The sequence below is a fragment of the Osmerus eperlanus genome, chromosome 9, assembly GCF_963692335.1.
Source record: "Osmerus eperlanus chromosome 9, fOsmEpe2.1, whole genome shotgun sequence".
Lineage (NCBI taxonomy): Eukaryota > Metazoa > Chordata > Actinopteri > Osmeriformes > Osmeridae > Osmerus > Osmerus eperlanus.
In genome coordinates this window covers 18,688,619-18,713,664 of record NC_085026.1, presented here as the reverse complement: position 1 = coordinate 18,713,664, position 25,046 = coordinate 18,688,619, and the positions used below count along the sequence as shown (strand labels likewise).

Sequence of the window (25,046 nt, the reverse complement as noted above, 5' to 3'; positions counted from 1 at the left end):
CAACCCCCCAGCTTCACCCCCTGTCCTCCAACCCCCCAGCCTCACCCCCCTGTCCTCCAACCCCCCAGCTTCACCCCCTGTCCTCCAACCCCCCAGCCTCACCCCCCTGTCCTCCAACCCCCCAGCCTCACCCCCCTGTCCTCCAACCCCCCAGCTTCACCCCCCTGTCCTCCAACCCCCCAGCCTCACCCCCCTGTCCTCCAACCCCCCAGCCTCACCCCCCTGTCCTCCAACCCCCCAGCTTCACCCCCTGTCCTCCAACCCCCCAGCTTCACCCCCTGTCCTCCAACCCCCCAGCTTCACCCCCTGTCCTCCAACCCCCCAGCTTCACCCCCTGTCCTCCAACCCCCCAGCCTCACCCCCTGTCCTCCAACCCCCCAGCTTCACCCCCTGTCCTCCAACCCCCCAGCCTCACCCCCTGTCCTCCAACCCCCCAGCTTCACCCCCTGTCCTCCAACCCCCCAGCCTCACCCCCCTGTCCTCCAACCCCCCAGCTTCACCCCCTGTCCTCCAACCCCCCAGCCTCACCCCCCTGTCCTCCAACCCCCCAGCCTCACCCCCTGTCCTCCAACCCCCCAGCTTCACCCCCCTGTCCTCCAACCCCCCAGCCTCACCCCCCTGTCCTCCAACCCCCCAGCCTCACCCCCCTGTCCTCCAACCCCCCAGCTTCACCCCCTGTCCTCCAACCCCCCAGCTTCACCCCCTGTCCTCCAACCCCCCAGCTTCACCCCCTGTCCTCCAACCCCCCAGCCTCACCCCCTGTCCTCCAACCCCCCAGCTTCACCCCCTGTCCTCCAACCCCCCAGCCTCACCCCCCTGTCCTCCAACCCCCCAGCTTCACCCCCTGTCCTCCAACCCCCCAGCCTCACCCCCCTGTCCTCCAACCCCCCAGCCTCACCCCCTGTCCTCCAACCCCCCAGCTTCACCCCCCTGTCCTCCAACCCCCCAGCCTCACCCCCCTGTCCTCCAACCCCCCAGCCTCACCCCCCTGTCCTCCAACCCCCCAGCTTCACCCCCTGTCCTCCAACCCCCCAGCTTCACCCCCTGTCCTCCAACCCCCCCCCCCCCCTTTTTCTCTCTGTATGGACATGGGGCTGGTTTATGTCACCGATGGTCATTAATATAGAATGTCCATGGGGGCACGTTTTTAAAATCGTAATTTATGAACACTCTAAGCCCTGACATGCCTGTAATTGTTCTGTATTGTTTTTATGGTGGTGGTGTCAGGTTGCAGGAACGGCTCATTTAGAGTTGTTCACACTGCCATCCTGTCCTCGTGGCCCCAGCAGCAGCCTCTGAATCACCAACCAGACAGTTGGTTAAGTACGGAAGGTCAAGTATGTCTAATGCCCTCACAGTTCTTATCAGCACACATCCAGTGCACTGGCCCTTCTCAGGCCCCTGGAGGCAGGCTCCTGGAGGCAGGCTCCTGGAGGCAGGCTCTCTGGAGGCAGGCTCCTGGAGGCAGGCTCCTGGAGGCAGGCTCCTGGAGGCAGGCTCCTGGAGGCAGGCTCCTGGGGGCAGTGTCTGGAGGCAGGCTCCTGGAGGCAGGCTCCTGGAGGCAGCGTCTGGAGGCAGGCTCCTGGGGGCAGCGTCTGGAGGCAGGCTCCTGGAGGCAGCGTCTGGAGGCAGGCTCCTGGAGGCAGGCTCCTGGAGGCAGGCTCCTGGAGGCAGCGTCTGGAGGCAGGCTCCTGGGGGCAGCGTCTGGAGGCAGGCTCCTGGAGGCAGGCTCCTGAGGGCAGCGTCTGGAGGCAGGCTCCTGGAGGCAGCGTCTGGAGGCAGGCTCCTGGAGGCAGGCTCTCTGGAGGCAGGCTCTCTGGAGGCAGGCTCTCTGGAGGCAGGCTCCTGGAGGCAGGCTTTCTGGAGGCAGGCTCTATGGAGGCAGGCTCTCTGGAGGCAGGCTCTCTGGAGGCAGGCTCCTGGAGGCAGTGTCTGGAGGCAGGCTCCTGGAGGCAGGCTCCTGGAGGCAGGCTCTCTGGAGGCAGGCTCTCTGGAGGCAGGCTCTCTGGAGGCAGGCTCCTGGAGGCAGGCTTTCTGGAGGCAGGCTCTCTGGAGGCAGGCTCTCTGGAGGCAGGCTCTCTGGAGGCAGGCTCCTGGAGGCAGGCTCTCTGGAGGCAGGCTCTCTGGAGGCAGGCTCTCTGGAGGCAGGCTCCTGGAGGCAGGCTTTCTGGAGGCAGGCTCCTGGAGGCAGGCTCTCTGGAGGCAGGCTCTCTGGAGGCAGGCTCCTGGAGGCAGGCTTCTGGAGGCAGGCTCCTGGAGGCAGCGTCTGGAGGCAGGGTCTGGAGGGAGGGGGTAGACTCAGTTCAATGTCACCCGAGGATCTTTAACCTTTGACCTGTCAGTGGGGACAGAACGACCCAGGTTGTCCCAGGAGCTCTAGGTGAGTAGTGTACTAGCACACCACCTCATCATGACCTGAAGCCTGCCGTCTAGAAGCCTTCTGCAGGGTTACAGTGGGACACCTGACAGGCAGTGCGTCGTGGTGTCGGAGGGTGTTCAGAAAGAGAGAAGGCTGATGATTGAGAAGATGTAATGGTTTTGGCCGAGGGGGCCCAGAAGAGATGTGTATGTGTTTGACTTCCCTGTGGGGTGGATGAACACACGTGTGTCTCTCTACACGAGACCTGAAACCACCACTACTAAAGTAGAGGTCACCGGAGGTCAGAGATGAATGGTGCTTGGGTTATAAATATAGATAAATATATTTATGGAGTTTATTCAAAATGAGAAAGGGTTAGGGTTACTGTCTGGTATATCTCTCATTTATAGACATTTGAAATCTGTCATCCTGGTAACCTATATTTCTCCAAGATGACTTGTCTCCTTGAACTCCTGCATTACCATAAGGCTCTGGGAAGACTCTGACTTATCTGCTGGAAAACAACTTGGTGTCCAACTGGAAGTTTTTTATGCAACTGGAAGTGTTGTATGCAACTGGAAGTGTTTCTGCCTGTGCTGTCCAGCTCAGCACAGGGGACTTCTGGATGTGCAGTTAATCATCCTGAAATACCTACGCAATCACAGGTCAGCAGGGGAAGCAGCGCTTCATGTGGAGTTATTGGAAACAAGTCTCTCTGAAATGTGTCTGCAGGGGAAAGTTGTGCAGAGTAGCATCCACAGACAGTAGCAGGTTTCATTGATACTGAGCTCTAAAGATGTTTAGTCTTTACTGGTGAAACTAGAAAAATCCGTATAATATCGAAAGCATCAGTTCATGGGGATCCATCCTGTTATGATCACGACACTGGCCTGCTCTGGATGAAAGCACCAGATAAATGCCATATTATGTGCCATAACAATATAATAGAGGAATAACATCCATTCCATGACTTCACCTGTTGATTGTGTGTGTGTGTGTGTGTGTGTGTGTGTGTGTGTGTGTGTGTGTGCAGAGTGAGCCCCCAGGCCTGCTGGAGGAGCAGCTGAGGACCCTGCTGGAGGAGTGTGTGCAGGCCCAGAGCAGAAGCTGTGCACTGGGGAGTGGCTGCAGAACAGGAGACACCACCCCGGGGGATTCCGCTGATGCTGACAGTCTGCTGGGCAGCCAGACCCAGCTCTCTGACACGCTGCTGTCACAGCTTCTGAGAGACGCCTACACCACCGGGACCACCACCAGCCAGCAACCAGTCCACATGGCCCCAGACAGACCACCACATGGCCCCAGATAGACCACCACCAGCCAGCAACCAGTCCACATGGCCCCAGACAGACCACCACATGGCCCCAGATAGACCACCACCAGCCAGCAACCAGTCCACATGGCCCCAGACAGACCACCACATGGCCCCAGATAGACCACCACCAGCCAGCAACCAGTCCACATGGCCCCAGACAGACCACCACATGGCCCCAGATAGACCACCACCAGCCAGCAACCAGTCCACATGGCCCCAGACAGACCACGACAAGCCAGCAACCAGTCCACATGTCCCCAAACAGACCAGCACATGGCCCCAAACAGACCACCACATGTCCCCAGATAGACCACCAAGCGACTTATTGCCTGGAGGTGTCACACTGTCAAAGACAAAGATCCCCAGTCTGCCTAAACAGTTAAGAGTTTTAAGTTTGATTTTGGATTCAAGGTTTTTACATTTGTACATTGTACATTGTTGTTACTAATGGGATGAATGGTTGATGGAAAAACACATTAATCATTTGATCAATCGAAACAAACTCGATAATTTCCAGTTATTATGCTATACTGCACAAAAATAGTTTCTTATATCTGTTTTTATGTATTTGCACCCTTGTACCAATAGACATTACATAAGAAATGTAAACATCCCTCATAACCTCAATTCTAACAGTTGAGGAAGGAGCCCATTTTTTAAATTAACATCAGGTTTTAAAACTTTTAAAAGTTAAAAAAAGAAAAGTTTCTATAGGTAGAATTTTTTTTTGTAATGTAAAAAATTACTTTGAAAAAACGTTTTAAAAAATATGTTTAAATCTGGGGAATATAAATGACAAATCTTTTTTTCAAAAGGTAAACTTTTGGGGGGGGGGGAGTTTCAAATAAAGTTTCAAAAGGTTGAAAAAATCTAGCATCATTGATGAGTACTTGATGAGGACTCAACTGTACTCTATTGTGCTCTTTAATCTACTCTGTTTTAGGATTCTCTTCTCTCCTCTTCCCTCTCCTCCTGTCTCTTTTCTCTCCTCTCTTTTCACTGAGTGTGAAAAAAGTTTCAAAAGGTTTAAAAAGTTTTACAAAAAAAAAGTTTTACAAAAAAAAAAAAAAAATAGACAGAAAAGTAAAGGATTCTGCAAATATTTATGTTATGGATGAAACAGAGGGAGTTAGCGATGTCTACATGACTGAGAATAGAGACATTCCTGATCACCCATGGCCATATATGAGGGAGATGTTTGTTTAAATTGTTTACATCAAAAAGGATTCCTGGAACTTGAGTGAAAAAGTGTAGTCAGTACTTCAACTTTTACCAGAGTCTTTTTAAACATGAGAATCTGTACTTCTACTTGAGTGAAGGATGTGTGTACTTTTGCCAACTCTGCTTACAACCAACACACATCTAGTAGCAAGCAGCAGGAGTGTGGATCCCTGCTAAACAAACACAGACCCACGGACGAGGAGACGCCAGACTGCAGCTCCACAGGATGGAACACCAGCCACAGTTTGTACTCTTCAGACGGGGGGAATTCCATACATTCCTGGCGCTTTAGGTGAGCCGGGATCCCAGCGGCGTCAGATAGACAAGAGAACACAAGGTTAAAGCTGCCTGTTCTCCCAGGCCTCTGTAATCCTATCCTCACCATTACCATCGCCCAAGGCTTCACCTTGAGACGCTTGACAAGAGGTCTGCGGGCTGGTTTTAGATGAGCTGTTTACCTGGTTCATATTTACTCATGACTGCACAGCGTGACCCGTTCTTGCACCTGGTTTGCCGTGGGGTCAGAGATCATCTGTCACGTCCATGGACACCCAGAGGCCTCTGCTCCTCTCTCTCCACCCTCTGCTCGCCCACTGTCTCCCTGGAGTCTTGACTACGCTGCAGGAATTCTCTCACATTCCAGTCAACAGAAAACACATTCACCAGGTGAGCCTCCAAGGTCAAACACATTCACCAGGTGAGCCTCCAAGGTCAAACTCAACCTTAGCCTTCCTCATAAGCCCTCAGAAACCTTTTTCTGCCCTGGGAATTTAGAAACACCAGGATTATAAGTAGAAACAATCCATAATGTATGTTTGAATTCAAATGATATTGTATAATTATATTGACTAATAGAAAATCTGAGAGAATCAGAACGTCCAAAGAATTCCAATTTAACACAATATAATTTGAATTCAAACAGACATTATGGATAGTTTTTACCTAGAAAGCAGCATGTCTTAGCTGAGTTTCATGTAGCAGGTCTGAGCTGCTGGCACTAGGCAAAAGCACACCATCTCCTAACTCTGTTTACAGACTAGATTCCTGCTAACACCTCAAGTTTATCACCACAAAGCAAAGACTGTAAGTTTGTGGAATGCATCATGGAGGTGTGACAGTAGCCAGCTCTGTAGAGTTACTATGGGCTAGCTTTAGTTAGCTCTGTAGAGTTACTATGGGCTAGCTTTAGTTAGCTCTGTAGAGTTACTATGGGCTAGCTTTAGTTAGCTCTGTAGAGTTACTATGGGCTAGCTTTAGTTAGCTCTGTAGAGTTACTATGGGCTAGCTTTAGTTAGCTCTGTAGAGTTACTATGGGCTAGCTTTAGTTAGCTCTGTAGAGTTACTATGGGCTAGCTTTAGTTAGCTCTGTAGAGTTACTATGGGCTAGCTTTAGTTAGCTCTGTAGAGTTACTATGGGCTAGCTTTAGTTAGCTCTGTAGAGTTACTATGGGCTAGCTTTAGTTAGCTCTGTAGAGTTACTATGGGCTAGCTTTAGTTAGCTCTGTAGAGTTACTATGGGCTAGCTTTAGTTAGCTCTGTAGAGTTACTATGGGCTAGCTGTAGTTAGCTCTGTAGAGTTACTATGGGCTAGCTTTAGTTAGCTCTGTAGAGTTACTATGGGCTAGCTTTAGTTAGCTCTGTAGAGTTACTATGGGCTAGCTTTAGTTAGCTCTGTAGAGTTACTATGGGCTAGCTTTAGTTAGCTCTGTAGAGTTACTATGGGCTAGCTGTAGTTAGCTCTGTAGAGTTACTATGGGCTAGCTTTAGTTAGCTCTGTAGAGTTACTATGGGCTAGCTTTAGTTAGCTCTGTAGAGTTACTATGGGCTAGCTTTAGTTAGCTCTGTAGAGTTACTATGGGCCAGCTGTCGTTAGCTCTGTAGAGTTACTATGGGCTAGCTTTAGTTAGCTCTGTAGAGTTACTATGGGCCAGCTGTAGTTAGCTCTGTAGAGTTACTATGTGCCAGCTGTCGTTAGCTCTGTAGAGTTACTATGGGCCAGCTGTAGTTAGCTCTGTAGAGTTACTATGGGCCAGCTGTAGTTAGCTCTGTAGAGTTACTGAAACTGAGCAAGTTGACACTGACATAAGTGATTTAGTTAAACCCATTAATTTACCAGGTATGTTGCACAAATTCCTCCATCTCCCCATGTGTGGGATTGACATAATGTGCTGGATGAGCAGAGATAAACTGGTCTTTACTTCCGGCTGTCACCTCTGACGGATCCTCCCTTTTCCCCCGGGAGAACCAGACTGAGCTAGCAAGTAGATTCCTTCCTGATGACACAGCAAGGCTGCCGGGCTTGTAGCACCCTCGCCCCATAACGGACATCAGGCTCAGACAGATGAAGCTGCTGATTCACACAGTCAGTGTTTAGAAGTAGTGAGCATTTACCTGCGCCAAGCAATCCTATTCAGGACAACCAGTACCAGTCATTTTCACCTGATGTGTTTTATTGTTCAGTTGACATTACAAAATAAATGATAGGAGTATAAACAGCATGTTGTGGGTAAGAATAGGGTAAACATTTTCTTAGAAGCATCACTAATATAAAAAAGTATAAAACAAAACAAAAACCAAAGACATCCTCATGTCAGTGTGCAAACAAGTTTATACAGACAGAAACACTTCCATGGGTCATGTTTCTTGATAAATTACTTAAATAGCATATATCTACACATGAAGACCTCTTAACATGAAACAAACATAATAATTTATCCATTACAAATGCACAGGACATACATCAAGCACAACAAATTTAAGTGTTTTTATCACTTTCTTTGGGAATATTTTCTTCTACAAAAATATCTTATATACAGCAAAAAAACAAAAAACATTATTGCACTACAGTTGTGCAAAAATAACCAAAATAAGCCAACCACTAATACTCTGCTGCTAAAAAGATATTCGTCTCGTTTGTGTCAATCAGAAAAATAATGAGGTAATATTTGTATGTAGAGGGTTTACTTTGTCCTATCCCTATTCAGAACTATACACACATGCTCAATCACGCTGGCCATGCATACTGTGCAGAAACATAATTTCTTAAAATGTAACTTTTAGTTTATTTGTTGTCTTGATCGGATTTGAGTGAGAGGTACCACCGTGCTATGAGAGGACTGTTCAAGGGACCCCTGGTTTAAAGATTCCAGTTACTTGGACGGGATTGCAAATACGTATGACAGAGATGAATGAGGGAGCCTCATCTAGGGATCACCTGTGAATACTCTCAGATGGTAACAAACATAATAAATAATAACTTATGTACAACCTTAACAAGAGTCCTCTCATGGCAGGTCATAGACTGGCCTTTTGTTTACGTCCCTGTACACTTCTTATATTCTGGGGTAAAAGCGGTTGTTCCCAAAGTATCTCTACAGTGTTGTCTGCAAGAGATTCAACACTGGCTTTGGGTCTTGCTGTTCTTGTCCTGTCCTGAGATAGAGTCATATGGGAGTCCCACAATGCAAACCTATTCAAGGTTAAAATGAATCCAGATGAATGGGGGATAAAAGTAAATCTTACTTAAAATGGTGTACAACCTCTAGACAAAGGGAGTTCTATAAAAAGTATCTTCCTGGGCAACACACACACAGATAACATTCACTCTTTCTGATGGTAACATCAGTCCACATCCTGTCCATGGTCCCTCGGTCCCTTCAGTGGCCTTCTCTGGCCATCTAAAGATCTCCCTCCTCACACTGCTTTCTTCATATTGAAACAAGTCTTTGAGTCCACAGCAGATCTACAGAAAATGCTTTAAAAATATAGACAAATACTTTCCCCTGTGGACACGCATCGGGAGAGGAGGGTATCGGCAGCTATTTCAGAAGTGCACAGCGATCTGTGGCCCTCAGCTGTGCAGCTCAAGCAAGAGTGTGAAGCTCTGCAGAGTGGGAGCTGCCGGTTTCTTCATCTACTGTTGGTGTAGTGGTTGAGCTGTCACCCAGCAGTCAGTTCACCAAGTCCTGAGGTCTACCGACCTTGTCTCTACTCACACGCTCTCCATTCAACCAATGTGCACTTCGCAAGGAAAGAGTAATATAGATATGGTCCCAGGGAAAACATTACATATTTATATTGAAACAGACATAAATTCTTCTGAGAGCCTCACTCTGGTCCCATTATGTATCTGAGGGGTAAAAAGGAGGGAAGAAACATTCAGTTAAAATGAAAACTCAAGTGGAACGAGTATACTTCTGATACGTACATTATTTGTTTGTAAGTATGTAGCGTCTCACCTCTGCATTGGTATTTGAGGTCTGAGAAGTACACCATCTCTTGTGAGAAGACATACAGGCCCAGTCTTCCACCTGCGTACGTCTTGTCGTACAGATTACCAGAATCAGCCATGATTCTCTTTCCCTCATACATCACAACTCTAAAAGGATGAAGAACTCCTGTTAGCTCATCAGCTCACTACAGCTAGCGTCAGCTCTTTTATTGTGATTTCAGTTTGAGATGTCGCCTCACCTGATGAGTCCGGTCTTGGGCCTGTGGATCAGGTGCCACCTGTAGGCAGTGTAGTCCTTCCAGCCGATGTTCTTGGGGTCATGCCACAATGTACGCACCTGTGAGCACCAATCAAAACATATGATAAGAAACTTACTTTTCTTCCTTCTCTAACACGCATCTTCTCGTCTTCAGACCAACCGCAGGTTTCTGAACTGAGCTCACCTGTCCTGCGGTGTCTCCAGTGTGCCACAGGGCGTTCCTCAGGTGCTCTCCTGGGCCAGTGGTGGAGTTGACCACCTTGATGGACAGACCAGAGTAGCCCTGAGCCCTGGTGGGTGTGTGGGACCAGTAGGTCTGGGTGATCTGCTTCCAGGTGGCAGTGTAGAACCTGGAGCTGGACTGGTAGCCAAACACGAAGCCTGCATAGTCGTCATCTCTGTCCGTGTTTATGAAGAAGGTTCCGCTGAAGTCCACTGCGTTGAACTCATCGTAACCTGAGCGGCAAACAAAACAGGTTAGAGTTTGAACGGTTCGTCACATAGGAAGTGAGAGACTTGTGTGTTTCCTTAGTTCTCTCATTGATATTTATTGGTGCTGTACTCACCAACAGCAATGCCAGGGTCACAGTTGACCGTCTGGACCAGCTCCTTGCCCTGGTGGCGGACCACCCAGTTGGGGTCAATCTGAGAAGTGCCCTTGGGGTCCAGAGGTACCATCTGGAACCTGCGGAAGTCTGTTTCCGAGATGGCAAAGTTCTCAGGGCACACATCATAGATGTCCAGCACGTTGTCTTGGTCAAAGTCATCTTTGCAAATATCACCACGACCATCCCCTGAAACATGGAGTGAAAGCACAGTTAGAAAGGAAGACTAAGGAGTAGATGGATAACATCCAGAATGACCTCCACTCTGTAGTCTATTGGGCTTCACTACTTTTCAGCTACAGTTAGCTTCCTGCTGTAATGTTCTCATGAGTTACTCTGTACACAGTAGGTCCATTTATCAGCACCAGTGAGACTGCTATGAATCCTGGAGACAGTGACTCACCATCAGAGTCCAGCTGGTCGGGGTTGAAGGCCAGCCTGCAGTTGTCCTTGTCATCAGGAATGCCATCATTGTCGTCATCGTGGTCACAGGCGTCACCCTTGCCGTCTTTGTCGTGGTCGGCCTGGTTGGCGTTGGGGATGTAGGGACAGTTGTCCAAGTTGTTCTGGTGACCGTCCTCGTCAATGTCTTGGTTGCTGTCGCACTTGTCTCCCACGAGGTCCGAGTCAGAGTCAATCTGTAGGAGACAAGAATTTCTTTAGAGTTCTGACAAGGCACATTCTCACACGATGAAACATTTCCTTGCTTCAACGCCCTTCAGAAAATACATCTCATCACTGTCAACATGAGTTAGTCGCCCTCCAAGTTCTTAAATGAAACCCGTTGTCTTCAGGTATGCTAGCTATGTCTCCACAAACAAGGTTTCTGTGTCCTTGTACCTTGGCAAGACTACACACATGCATTCATATCTGTTCAAAAGCTGGGATGAATAGGTGGAAGGGTGCATTACACTCATTCCTCCTCCAGCTTTAACATTCCTCCCTTTCTCTGAGTGGCCCCACAGGTGTGCAGGGACCTCTGTCCTGTGTTCCTGAGGGCTCCTGTGGGCATGGTTACCTGGTCAGGGTTGTGCTCGAGAGGACAGTTGTCGCAGTGGTCTCCGACGCCATCAAAATCACTGTCTCTCTGATCCACGTTGTACACATAGGGACAGTTGTCCTTCTCATTCAGAATACCTGTCAAATTAAAACACAGGCGTAACATTTAAAACTAATTTAAAACTTTAAAACATTTCCAGAGTGCCAGGATGCAGGTGTGTCTTGTCTCACCGTCCCCATCGATGTCCACGGCGCAGGCATCCCCCTCCCCGTTGCTGTCCGTGTCTATCTGGTCAGGGTTGCTCTCAAACACACAGTTATCACAGCGGTCACCGACATCATCGCGGTCCGCATCATACTGGGCAGGGTTGTACACCATGGGGCAGTTGTCCTACAATCACGAGACACATTACAACTTCAGTATTGACGGAGTCAGTGTAGAAGCAAAAAGCTTTAAATGTGGCTGGTATTTGCACTCTACTAGTCTTAGCTTTCTCAATGAACAGTATGAAAGATGTGTTTGAGGCTATGTTCTGAAGCTGCGTTCTGAATTCTGCTATTTATATGCTGCTGGCTGTCTCCCGAACTCTCCCACTCTTTGGTCAGATAAGCAGAGAGCAGCATTCCTGCAGCCCAGATGAATGAGGTCTAGTTGCTGTGTTTGGTCCCAGTATGGAGAAGCAAGATCAAGACTAGAGTCTAGAGGATTGTCTCACCCTGTCATCAGGAATCCCATCGTTGTCATCATCGTGGTCGCAGGCGTCCCCAAGGCCATCTTTGTCGTGGTCTTCCTGTCCAGAGTTGGGCAGGTTGGGACAGTTATCCTGTGGAGGAACAAAGGAGCCGTTAAACACACCATAATAACGCTGTAGAGCTGAGATATGCTGACGTGTATTCATGGGACCGTGGCTCTCTCCTGCCTACCTTCTTGCAGTGGTAGGTGGCGTTCTCCACACAGAGTAGGTTCGTGTTGGGCCATCCATCCAGGTCCGAGTCTTCTCCACAGATGTATCCGTTCCCTGCGTAGCCCGGCCGGCATTCACAGCGGAACATGGTCTCAGAGAAGACGCCCAGGTAGATGCAGTTGGCGTTCTTGTTGCAGTCGTGGCTGCCGTCCTTGCAAGGGTTACGAGGAATGCAAACCTATAAGGAGAGGCAGGGTTAGTTTAGAAGGTGAATCACTGGCACGGAGGAACTGCATGTTATTTGTACAGCATTCCCCAGCTAACAGCTAGCAGCTAGGCCCACCTGCTTCTCTGCGGTGGCTTGCTCCACTCCTCTGCCGTAGGGCTGAGGGCCAGAGTAGCGTGCGGGGCAGGGCAGGCAGTGGTAGCCAGGCTCTGTGTTCTCACAGCGGTGGATGCCGTTCTGAACGTAGCAGGCATCAGGAACTTCCTGGCACTCGTTGATGTCCTTGCAGGTGATGCCGTCCCCAGTGTAGCCCACGGGGCACCTCCCACATCTCCACGTCCCGTCTGGGAAGCTGGTGCACTTGGACCCAGCAAAGCAGGGGTTGGAGAGACAGCCATCTACCGACAGAAACATACACGTTATTAGTCTAAATTATTAATTAACTTGTGAGTTTGGATTGTTATTAGGAAGGCATTCAGGAAATATAAGATGTGTAAAATTATTTCAGAGTGAGTCATATCAGGTCAGTGTGTTCTTACCGACAGGGCAGTCCTCTTTGTTGCACACTTGGGACATCTTGCCATCACCAACACAATCTTTTCCTCCAAATTTAGGGGCGGGGTCGGTGCAGAGACGCTTCCGATTCTGAACCCCTCCCCCGCAGGTGATGGAGCAGGTGTCCCACAGCGACCAGGGTCCCCAGCCTCCGTTGACTAGAGGGGCGGGGTGGAAGGGAGAGATGTGAGTTGACATGCCTCCATACAGACAGTCTTCATGCCGGTCTTCACTCACAGCTACTTACCAGGACAAGGGGACTTCTGGCAGGGTTCAGTCTGGCGTCCCTCGCCCTGGCAGTCAATGCCTCCCATCTGGGGCGTGGGGGAGTTGCAGAGCCGGATGCGAGTGACGACTCCCTCTCCGCAGGTGACCGAGCAGGAGGACCAGGGGGACCAGTGGCTCCAGCCGCCGTCCTGCTTGACTGCAGACCACACGTCATCGTCAGTTCACATGTAACAATGACCCAGGAGCAGGGGAACAGCAGCAGTGAGAGGAGGGGCGGACGGAGGAGCTACTCACAGCGTTTGTCACACTCCTGAGGGTAGCAGTCTCTTGTCTGGACGGACGTGCCCTCGCAGTTGCTATTGATGCGGTCGCAGGAGCGTCCTCGCTGCTGGATGCCCCGCCCACAGGACACGGAGCAGTGTGTCCACTGGGACCAGGGGGACCAGCCGTCTTCAGCAAAGTCACTCGCTATGAGGAGAGATGCCACGAGAGGGTTACTACCTACAAGCTTACAGACGTCTAGTTGATGTCGAACCCATTAAAGCTCTCAGATTTAGATTTGTTTGGAAGTTGTCTGCTCTTTGGCAGTGGCTGTGTGTGCGGGACGTACGTGTTCCACAGCGAGGGCAGCACTCCCCATCAGGCACGGTGGCGTTGGTGCACGGGATCAGAGGGCAGGAGATCTTGCGGCAAATGGTGGCAGAGTTCTGTACGAAGAAACAGCAGGGTCAAGATGATGTTTGTCACTTGTGCAGACGAATATCTGCATCATTAACTTCTCATTACTCAAAAGCAGTGTTGTGCCTGAACTAATTGGTGTGTTTGGGAACAACGAGATGATCTCTGTCTCTCTGTTCACCTGCTCTGGGGTATGGTGAGGGGAGCTGGGGGTCTGATAGCATGTTTGAACCCTGACGAACAGACTTTCTAATTAGGAAGCATTCCTGAAACCTTGCCAATTACGTAATCATTAAACGCCCGTAGACACTATGTAGAGAGAGCGGAGTAAGGAATGCTGCTTTCTAGGGTCCACATGTCCCTGCTGTTAACTGGCGGGCTGGCGGGGAGGTGATGGCTCTTTCTACCTGGCTACAGAAGCTCATGTCAGCATAAACACAATCAGGCTGTGTAACTGCCTGGCAGGTGTGTGTTCAGGATGACATGTACCTGGCAGGTGTGTGTTCAGGAGACAGTGATGACATGTACCTGGCAGGTGTGTGTTCAGGAGACAGTGATGACATGTACCTGGCAGGTGTGTGTTCAGGAGACAGTGATGACATGTACCTGGCAGGTGTGTGTTCAGGAGACAGTGATGACATGTACCTGGCAGGTGCACTCAGTGCAGCCGTCCACAGTCCACTCCTCCTGGTCCTTGTGAACGATGCCGTTGTGGAGGCAGACTCCACTGTGGATCTTCATCTGGTTCATGAGGAGAGTGCTATCCTCCGACTGCCAGGAGAGAAGGAGGAAAACAGAGAGAGAGAGAGAGAGAGGGAGGAAAACATAGAGAGAGAGAGAGAGGGAGAGAAGGAGGAAAACAGAGAGAGAGAGAGAGAGAGAGAGAGAGAGAGAGAGAGAGAGAGAGAGAGAGAGAGAGAGAGAGAGAGAGAGAGAGAGAGAGAGAGAGAGGGGGAGGGAGGGAGGGAGGGAGGGAGGGGAGGGAGGGAGGGAGAGTGAGAGAGAGAGAGAGAGAGAGAGAGAGAGAGAGAGAGAGAGAGAGAGAGAGAGAGAGAGAGAGAGAGAGAGAGAGATAGAGAGAGGAGAGAGAGGAGAGGAGAAACATAGTGAGAGAGAGAGAGAGAGAGAGAGAGAGAGAGAGAGAGAGAGAGAGAGAGAGAGAGAGAGGGAGGGAGGAAAACATAGTGAGAGAGAGAGAGAGAGAGAGAGAGAGAGAGAGAGAGAGAGAGAGAGAGAGAGAGAGAGAGAGAGAGTTGTTTTCAGACATTAGAATGGAAAATGTTTCTGTTGCCAAGAAAGAATGAATCACCCAGTAACTTTGTAGTGAAAAGATAGCTAACTCCTACTGGAGCAATGCTAATCAAACGACAGCCAAAGATATTAGTGTGTATTCACATGGGGCACATCAGAGGTTTGGCAAGGACTAAAGTACAGGAACAAGTGGCTTGTTTTTGTGTGACTGAGCAGACAGATGAGAGAGAAAAGAGAGAGAGGAGGGAGGGAGGGAGGAGAGAGAGAGGGATGAGAGAGAGAGGAAGAGACGGGAGAGAGGGAGGAGAGTGAGGGAGGAGAGAGAGAGAGAGGGGGAGAGAGAGAGGGAGAGAGGGAGAGGGGAAGAGAGATGACAAGGAGGGAGGAGAGAGAGAGAGAGAGATGAGAGAGAGAGAGAGGAGAGAGAGAGAGAGAGAGAGAGAGAGAGAGAGAGAGAGAGAGAGAGAGAGAGAGAGAGTGGAGGGGGACGACAGGGCCCTGGCGGTTGGCTGTAGGTCCTCACCACTCTGTGGAGCTCGTTCGACAGCTGCTTGACGACCACGCCGAGTCCCTTGAGTTCCTTAAACATGCCGGCAAGATCCTCACAGGAAAACCCACAGGAAAACCCACAGACAGACTGCAGATCTGGAGAGCAGGAAGGAGAGAAGTCAGTTTAACCCTCAGGCTCATACCAGACACCGGCAGCACAGCCTGGCTGTGTCACAGTGAGGAGCAGGCAGGCTCAAACCAGACACCGGCAGCACAGCCTGGCTGTGTCACAGTGAGGAGCAGGCAGGCTCAAACCAGACACCGGCAGCACAGCCTGGCTGTGTCACAGTGAGGAGCAGGCAGGCTCAAACCAGACACCGGCAGCACAGCCTGGCTGTGTCACAGTGAGGAGCAGGCAGGCTCAAACCAGACACCGGCAGCACAGCCTGGCTGTGTCACAGTGAGGAGCAGGCAGGCTCACCTTTAGTCTTGTGACCTGTGTATTCAGTTCTGATGGCAGGACTGGAGCCGTTCACTGGGTTGTCCAGGGTCATGACGTCAGTCAGCACTGCTGTGGGCGGAGGAGGGCAACACAGAACATTTGCTTCTGGTTTTCTAGTACACTAACAAGAGGTAGTCATTGTATTTAGTTCAGAGGTACTTACCACCACTTTTCTATTACAGTAACAAGAGGTAGTTGTATTTAGTTGAGGGGTACTTACCACCACTCTGGCATCCCTTGTTCCGCAGGACGGTTTCCAGGTTGGTCCCAAACACAAAGCGCACATTCTGGAGAACTCCCTGAACAAATACACATTCCGTTTAAAACGTATGGCAGATTAAATCTGCTTCAAATATCCCATACCTTTCTTGATTATTATGAATACCAAATCAAAGTAGCCTATGTTCGTAATTAAATACTTTTAAGAAAGTATAGGCTGTGAAATATTTACCATGAATCTGTCTCTGACTGCTCCTTTTCCGATCCTCAAACGGGCAACATCGGCGACCTCGGGAGAGAGGACCTTGTAGATTGGCACGTCCATCTCCGAAATATTAATATCTTCGCAGCCAACAAAAAGTTGCGCACGATCGTCCTGGATGAACAACGTGATATTCTTCCATTGTCCGGTGGCCAAATCGGCATCCTCGATAGACACAACCTGTTGCTGATTCATGGTGGAATAAACCACGTCCAAAGTGTTCGCTTTGCCGTTGGAAATGATTTCGAAAATTGGTCCAGTGCCGTCATTCTTCTCAATTGTCAGAAGACTGCCTCTGGTTTTCTTTGACTGCTTGAAGTTGACGAGTAAAATAAATCCCCTCTCGGCTTGAATGGAATCTATGAGGTCCCTGAAGGAGGCGTCTGGCACCTGGGGGATCAGGTCTGCGTTGAGGATCTTGTACGCGGGGCTGTACGGATCTGCGCCTTTCACCAAGCTCACTCCATTGTGCCTCTTGTGGACTCGCGCAAGTTCGAATAGGTCGTATACGCTGTTATCATCTCCGCTTTCTGAAGGGAGAAATAACAACGATTGTCTATGGCAACTTCAAATTTGAGATAACAAAGTCAAAAGGAAAACATACAATTAGAATTGTTTTCTAGTATTGACAATGATTGATGATGAATTCCCAAAATAGTTAAAACTCACCTGCCACTCTGCTTCCTTCACAATTCCAGAGCATCAACAGCAGAAAAATCCCTGTCAGTTTCATCTTGCTCTCAGATGCCTTAGTCTAACTAAAGAAAGAAAAATCCGATAAATTGTTTTAAAATAGACAGCTAACAGTTTATCTGGAAGAATGAAATGAACGAAAAATGTATTTAAGATTAAGAAAATAGTCTACAATACATTTAAAGGATTCACATACCTGAATACAATAGAAAGTAGTTCAGAATAAATCAAAGTAGGAGTCCTGACTTGTAACGCGTCTTCTTTGTCAATTATTCAAGAAACTCCTAGTCCCTTGTATATTAAACAGTTCTAATAGGCCTGTTGGTGGAAGACTCTTCAGGGTAGTTCTGTCTTTATTCCGATGCTAAGACTATTCTACCAACTCTGAGCACATAAGTGCTATTTAAATCTTTTCATGACATTCCTGAAAACCGTCTCCTCCAATCAGAACACGAGAGGAGAAAGGGACGAACTTATTTCCTTACCTCACAGTCCGAGTAATATCCGAGACAGACACATAGGAAAAAAATGCATTCCAGAGCTGAGTTTCCATCAGCGGAGAAATATTTTATAGACCAACAAGTGCCAAACGATCGTTTCTTGACGCACGTTATTTGTTTAATATGCACTAATATATCCAACTCTATTTTCAGTCACTTAAAAAAAAAAAAAAAATTATATATATATATATACATACAGTTTGGACGGATTTGTTTTTATAAAAAATACATCATAACCCTAGAATAAATTGAGAATGAATCAATCTGATTATATATTCAGTTGATAACAAAATCACAAAAAGATACATTCTGTAAAAATGGTTGGCTTTGAATCAACAAATAATGTTGAATATTTCTGTGTATTTCTATCTCCTTTTGAACTTTGTTTATCATAATTACTATTCAGTATTTGGCCACTAGGAGCCGTAGTAAGTGTATGCCAATGTGAACATGAAGAATCATAGGACGTCCATGGGACAACAGACAGGATGAATAACACTAAGACCACTGTTGTAAAAATAGCATATGATTCTTCTACTTCTATGGTCATTTACAAATGTAACTGCATCACTGTATGTTTTCAGGTTGGTAGGTGTGTTGATTCTTACTGATCTGTCTGACAGGGAGTCAGGTGGCTGAGCGGATAGAGCATCGGGCTAGTAATCTGAAGGTTGCCAGTTCGATTCCCGGCCGGTGCACATGACGTTGTGTCCTTGGGCAAGGCACTTCACCCTACTTGCCTCGGGGGGAATGTCCCTGTACTTACTGTAAGTCGCTCCGGATAAGAGCGTCTGCTAAAATGACTAAATGTAAAATGTAAATCTTGAACACAGGCCTGGTGTGTGTATTTTAATGATGAAAACCTTAAACTGCCTTCATTTGTGTTAAGCCTATTGAATTTCTTTGTGACAATAAGGACAGTGATGTCACAAGAATTTGTAGCTCTTTCCAGTCTAAAAAATGATCAAATATTGACTTTGCTGTTATGAGGTTGTTTACTAACCATGATGCTAATAAGCAGGCAAGTCTATTGGCCATCTTAAACTTCTTCCAACCCTTTCACCTACATGTGTATTTTCTTGTGATGGAGTCAGACTGGACCATGTTCTGTCTGGGGGACTGGACCCTGTTCTGTCTGGGGGACTGGACCCTGTTCTGTCTGGAGGACTGAACCTCATGTGGGGGACTGGACCTCCTGACTGAGACTTGCACCACAGCTCACCTCTGGAAAAACACGTAAGCCTGTAAGTCTTCCTTTGACCCGAAAAACAACGTTAGCTCATACTTGGAGTAGAAAGGTCCAGATGTGGGTGTGTATCAACACAGAGGGCAGGGGGGCACGGGGGGCAGGGGGAATAGAGACAGAGATGGAAACACTCGGACAAACAGCCCAGGACACACTACACATGACTAACACACCCTGAAATAGTGGGCAGCTAAATATAATATCCGTGGTCCCCTGGACGTGAGAGGAGCACACCTGGAGAGGAGCACACCTGGACCCCCTGCTGCCCAGCCAGAACGTACACACCAGAGGGAGGTGTTCACGAGCAGCATTGTTGTCCTGGTCTAGAACCCAGGCAGGGAAACAGTGCTTCAGCAGAATCAAGCTTGTCTGGTGAGAAATGTCCGGAGGGTCTATATTTGGGCAGGGGAGGGAGTGGATGGGAATCCAGTCGTTCTGGAGAAGGGGCGTGGAGGGAGAGGACGTAGGCAGGTGTTACCAGGCGTGCCTTCTAGGTATGTGTGAGCTCACAGCGTAGGAGAAGGAGGAGGAGGAGAAGGATGAGGAGGGTAGAAACATGCCAGGTCCTGATTAATCCCCAACACATCAGCCAAGCAGAGTCCACAGATAGCTGTTAACTCTCCCTCTACGCATGCACACACACACACACACACACACACACACACACACACACACACACACACACACACACACACACACACACACACACACACACACACACACTGTGTCAGGGAAGTACAGGATGAGATTGGTCAGCTTTGTCTTCCTGTCTTAACAGCAGCAGGATCCCCAGGGACTGTCTGCTGCTCTGAGTCCTGCCCTGCAGGGGCTCCACACTGGCCACTGATATCTGGAGACCTGCCTCCACAGACCTGCCTCCACAGACCTGCCTCCACAGACCTGCCTCCACAGTGATGTAATAAGGTCCAGTATGTTTTTCCCGTAATAGTGTTCCATAAGGCGGATTGTTATTGACTCAAGTGGGTCAGAGGAGCTGGACCAGACTCCTTTATAGACGGTGGGTCAGAGGAGCTGGACCAGACTCCTCTACAGACGGTGGGTCAGAGGAGCTGGACCAGACTCCTTTATAGACGGTGGGTCAGAGGAGCTGGACCAGACTCCTCTATAGACGGTGGGTCAGAGGAGCTGGACCAGACTCCTCTATAGACGGTGGGTCAGAGGAGCTGGACCAGACTCCTCTATAGACGGTGGGTCAGAGGAGCTGGACCAGACTCCTCTACAGACGGTGGGTCAGAGGAGCTGGACCAGACTCCTTTATAGACGGTGGGTCAGAGGAGCTGGACCAGACTCCTCTATAGACGGTGGGTCAGAGGAGCTGGACCAGACTCCTCTATAGACGGTGGGTCAGAGGAGCTGGACCAGACTCCTTTATAGACGGTGGGTCAGAGGAGCTGGACCAGACTCCTCTATAGACGGTGGGTCAGAGGAGCTGGACCAGACTCCTCTATAGACGGTGGGTCAGAGGAGCTGGACCAGACTCCTCTATAGACGGTGGGTCAGAGGAGCTGGACCAGACTCCTTTATAGACGGTGGGTCAGAGGAGCTGGACCAGACTCCTCTATAGACGGTGGGTCAGAGGAGCTGGACCAGACTCCTCTATAGACGGTGGGTCAGAGGAGCTGGACCAGACTCCTCTATAGACGGTGGGTCAGAGGAGCTGGACCAGACTCCTTTATAGACGGTGGGTCAGAGGAGCTGGACCAGACTCCTCTACAGACGGTGGGTCAGAGGAGCTGGACCAGACTCCTTTATAGACGGTGGGTCAGAGGAGCTGGACCAGACTCCTCTATAGACGGTGGGTCAGAGGAGCTGGACCAGACTCCTTTATAGACGGTGGGTCAGAGGAGCTGGACCAGACTCCTCTATAGACGGTGGGTCAGAGGAGCTGGACCAGACTCCTCTACAGACGGTGGGTCAGAGGAGCTGGACCAGACTCCTTTATAGACGGTGGGTCAGAGGAGCTGGACCAGACTCCTCTACAGACGGTGGGTCCGAGGAGCTGGGAATCGGGCTATTAATCAGAAGGTTGTTGGTTCGATTCTCGGCCACGTCAAATGACGTTGTGTCCTTGGGCAAGGCACTTCACCCTACTTGCCTCGGGGGGATGTCCCTGTACTTACTGTAAGTCGCTCTGGATAAGAGCGTCTGCTAAATGACTAAATGTAAATGTAAATTATACAGTCAGATGACAGGTGATTTAAGCTTGCCTTTGTCAATTCCACTGCTTTCTGACCCTGTACAGGTGAATGAATGACAGGGGAAGCCTCTCCAGCTCCCCCGGCGCTGGGCCTGCCATGCTGTCTGTCCAGTGGCAGCATGCTGGAGCCCAGGGCTGCTTCTACATAGTTTCTGGTTTTGATTAGATTGTGCGTGACACAGCAGGCTGAGGTTAGCACACTGGCAGCTGCTGAGTTTCATCCTTGAGGCCAGGAATTTACCAACCCTCATGGTGAGTCAGTTAGCTCTCCCTCACAGCAGGATGGTCCCCCGAGCACCCTGCTGCTACGCTTTTATAGGAGCTGCCTTCTGTATAAAAAGGGCATGTGCAAAACTTTGTTTTGGCAAAAGAAACTCCCTTCAGAACCGGATACCATCAGGGTGCATCGATAAAGTTATGTTCAATTGAACAAGCGACCTGACATGTCCATGTTCGTCCCCCCTGGAGGAGGTGGATCACAGCTGGCCAGCGTGTGCTGGAACCTGCTGTGGAGTTAGTAGTGCTCACCCAACAATCAGCCAGACTGGCCCTTGCATGAGGATTGGGAATCAACCTACGTCATTTACAGGAGAAACCAAAGCTGTTTGTTTCCCAGACTTGAACTTCCTAGACTGAACTAGCCAAATCTTTGAAACAAATTTGAACTATTGGCCATGCAGTCTATGGTAACTCACAGATCGTAATCCATGCTTCATTAGTCATTGCTAAAGGGGGAAACATGGATATTATCAGTGGCTTTGCAGCTGGCGTATTGTGGTAAAATGAAATAAACTTATAGTCACCTATTTAGGCCTTACTTGATAAAATTATCCTATTCGAACAATAATAACAGTTTTTTCAGTGCTGTAAACTGATGCAATATACATATATATATCTGCACAACTGATGCATACATCTTTGAGTTGACATTTACAAGGTAAACAGTTGAATAAATCTAACCAAGAAGGTTATTTGTATTAAGGCGACAGAACCCTGAATCTGTGCTGGGAGATGATTACATAATCAGTTATAGTGACTCGGTTCCTATCCGGCTAGTGATGTCACGGTCTGTGATGTCACGGTCTGTGATGTCACGGTCTTTGATGTCATGGTCTGCTAGTCTTGGATGCTCCTTGCTTGGCGGCGGTACCTGGGCTTATTGTTTACCAGCAGACACCAAATCATCCATGGTGCTCCCTGCATGTCAGCTAAACACTCCTGTGCTTCACTGACAGATGGTGACGATAGCCGTGCATCGCTATGTTGGTGCCATCGTCTTCCACCGGGACTTGAGCTAATGTAAGAGCTGACAGACTACATGTCAGTCATCTGAGAACAGGAGAGCATCCCTGCGTCCAGGAATGTAAAAAGCTCTTTCGAGAGACCAGGGAATGCATTAGCAGTGACGACCTGACGAGGCATCATCACACAAGAGCTCCTGGCGACCACACAAGTGGATAATGACTTTGTGAGGTACACACTGTCTGGGTGGCGGCGTGGAGAAAATGGAGACTGTACAGGAGTCCAGGAGATCATCTGGCTCAAGGCAGGGGATGAAGAGCTTGTGTTTGGGAGAGCAGCATGGAGGGAGGATGTGGCTTCTGCCAGGCTTCTGACTAACATATCAATTCAGGTGATTATTTATCCTGAATAAGGAAATTCTTACGACATGGCAAGCAACAACTACATAGTAGCTATAAGATGGTTAGCTAAGTAGTAGAACATGCAATAGACATAATGTGTAGGGATGCGTTTTCTACAGCATCTTCCATCATAATGTCTTCAGAAAAACCATTCAGACTTGACCGTTTTTGGACAATTGCAAGAACACAACAGCATACTGTACTATGGTCGTACTGAATATGGAATGAATCTGACCTCAAAGGGGAATTTCCAGCAGCATGAAAGTGAGTACGTATGTATGTACAGGCCAATACAAAGAAGAGTCACTCAGATTCTTCTCCCTGGAATCATGTGCTCTCTTTGGAACATTTCCTGTTCCATGGCAGAAGACATTTTCCACAGCTAAAGGTTTCTATTGCATCACAATTTACGACATAAACCCTCTCGAGGTAAATGGGATGCGCTTTTAATAGGATTTCTTTCCTTTCCAAGTACTGTACATATTTCGAAAAGTACATCAACAGTACATCAAGTTAAATATACTTAATTGTATTTTATGATAATAGCTTCTCTCTAATTAGGTCAGTAACATAATCAGATCAATCTGACAGTAGTTGTGGAAAGCAGTTCATTTCTTTCATCTGTGCTCAGCGATCAGAGAGGCACCAGCGCTCCCTGTGTCTCCTACCATCCCACCACGAACGGCAGAGCGGATCTGGGTCAGGGTAAATACTTCTCTCTGGGATTTGTGTAATGGGGTTTACAAAATAAATCAAAGGTCAACAAGGATATTTCATCATCCAGCGACACGTTCTCTTTACTGTTGCCATGGGACCCTGTTTTTCTTGGCTTTCTCTTCCGACAAGTCCTCTCAGATAGTCTGTGAGACTGCAGCACCTCTCACTGCTGTTCAGACTCACGCAGAGAAACTGCAGCTGCAACCAAGCTTGTCCCTGTCAGCGCTCCACACACACTGAGCCCCATCAAGACTCTCCACACACTTCTGTGGAGCTCTCCCCATCACCTCAGAGTCTGCTGCTGTAGGGGCTGTAGTGGTCAGTCACAGACCTTTATATGGAAGCAGGGAGTTCTCCAGCATGAGTTTAAACACTTTCATGTCATTTTATTGGGTTTCTTTACAGGACCAGAACGCTTTGAATCAAAAAAGTGTGTTAAAAATGAACCTCATGACCTATGACCTATGACCTAATTCTTCAGAAAAAGTGTGCTCTTGAATCTTAGGTTTTAGGAATATTGTACATTTGATCATAGGCACTCCAACAGTTAGTAATGAAGAACTGAATGACACAGTGTATGTTGTGGACCTACAGACTGATTTATCTACTGTATACATTTACAAGTACATTTAATTCATTTAGCAGGTTATTTTATCCAAAGGGATGCACAATGATCAGCCCCACAATCTGATCTACAACCATCTTTGGCACATGTTAGCACACGCATGTCACTGAACTCGAATTGGACGCTAGCACAGTGACCATCAGCCGTCAGTCACATGCAGTGTAAGAGCAGCCTCACGTCAGTCACATGCAGTGTAAGAGCAGGTTAGGGTTGGGGAGCCTCGCGCCAACGCAGCCATGCATCAGCTGCACACGCATGAAAGTCAAACAGCGTTCAGTGAGATGGAGCTGCTTGCCATTAAGCTCCACAGAGTACCTCCAGGTGAGTTATACGCACCAGAGATCAGGGAATCCCTTTCAGCTCCAGCGTCAAGGTTTAATCCAATCATATGGAAAACATGCTCTACAAATATGACTGATCTTTCAAAGGACGCACATTCTTTCTGGTCACGTCCAGAGAGGATCCCTGCTGAGACCTCCTGGGGTGTCCCACTACACCAGAGTTCAGGAGGTTTGGAGGGAAGATATGATTTGTGGCTCATAACTGACCTACTTCTGAGATTGCAGCAGAGCCCTCAGAGCTCCAGGGTTAGGGTTCGGTGTATTCCTCCCTGCACTCTGAGAAACATGTTGAGTCCAACTGTAGAGAATGCTTTTTGTGTAGAGAAGTTACTGATTCAAACCATTTATGACGCATTAAGTCCAGGTTTTAGCATTGAAACTACACTTTTCTTTAAAATTCCTAAAATTCTAGCTGACTGCTGGGAGGTACTCCTCATGAAGCCGTGTAGAACATGAGTGACCTGGGACTCGGGGCTCAGCACTTAAACACTTATTTGTGTCTGATATTCTTGTACATGAACATGATTCAAGTCATTTAAACACTTCAGCTACTAGCTTGTTTTCCCTGAACTGTCCTATGTTGCACTACAGGGATGTCAATAGTTTATGAAATTTCAACAGTTTAAATTCCATTGTCTTTCTTTTAAAAATCTCGTTCAAGTTCTGTAAAGTTGTGTGTAGGATTCCTCTTCCCTCCCAGCTGGCCGGCTGCAGGCTGTGGGGACTGTGCCATCCCAGACATTCCTAAACTCCCCTTTT

General features: G+C 48.6%; 2 protein-coding genes across 3 annotated transcripts in view; one reads left to right on the top strand and one right to left on the bottom strand.

Moving 5' to 3' along the window:
• The window catches only part of fsip1 (fibrous sheath interacting protein 1), a 28,609-nt gene extending 24,675 nt beyond the window's left edge, over nt 1-3,934 (top strand). Inside the window, exon 5 of the mRNA XM_062470305.1 lies at nt 3,393-3,934. Within this exon, the coding sequence (XP_062326289.1) occupies nt 3,393-3,668 (276 nt within the window). The 3' untranslated portion in view covers nt 3,669-3,934. The remainder of the gene's footprint in view (nt 1-3,392) is intronic.
• Nucleotides 3,935-7,318: 3,384 nt separating this feature from the next.
• LOC134026268 (thrombospondin-1-like) lies at nt 7,319-17,359 on the bottom strand. 2 transcript variants are annotated; one of them, XM_062468852.1, is made up of 22 exons: nt 17,194-17,359; nt 16,974-17,062; nt 16,275-16,834; nt 16,044-16,122; nt 15,803-15,892; nt 15,356-15,477; nt 14,227-14,352; nt 13,514-13,610; nt 13,198-13,371; nt 12,923-13,099; nt 12,660-12,833; nt 12,238-12,518; nt 11,914-12,132; nt 11,706-11,813; nt 11,221-11,380; nt 11,009-11,127; nt 10,394-10,628; nt 9,952-10,179; nt 9,570-9,841; nt 9,366-9,463; nt 9,134-9,273; nt 7,319-9,024 (listed from the first exon to the last, which is right to left on the bottom strand). In XM_062468852.1, the coding sequence occupies exons 2-22, from the start codon at nt 17,035-17,037 to the stop codon at nt 9,017-9,019; spliced, it is 3,531 nt and encodes a 1,176-aa protein (XP_062324836.1). In that variant the 5' UTR covers nt 17,038-17,062; nt 17,194-17,359; the 3' UTR covers nt 7,319-9,016. The 2 variants fall into 2 exon arrangements, with proteins under 2 accessions (XP_062324836.1, XP_062324837.1); XM_062468853.1 differs by having other exon boundaries at nt 16,974-17,052.
• Nucleotides 17,360-25,046: the final 7,687 nt, after the last annotated feature.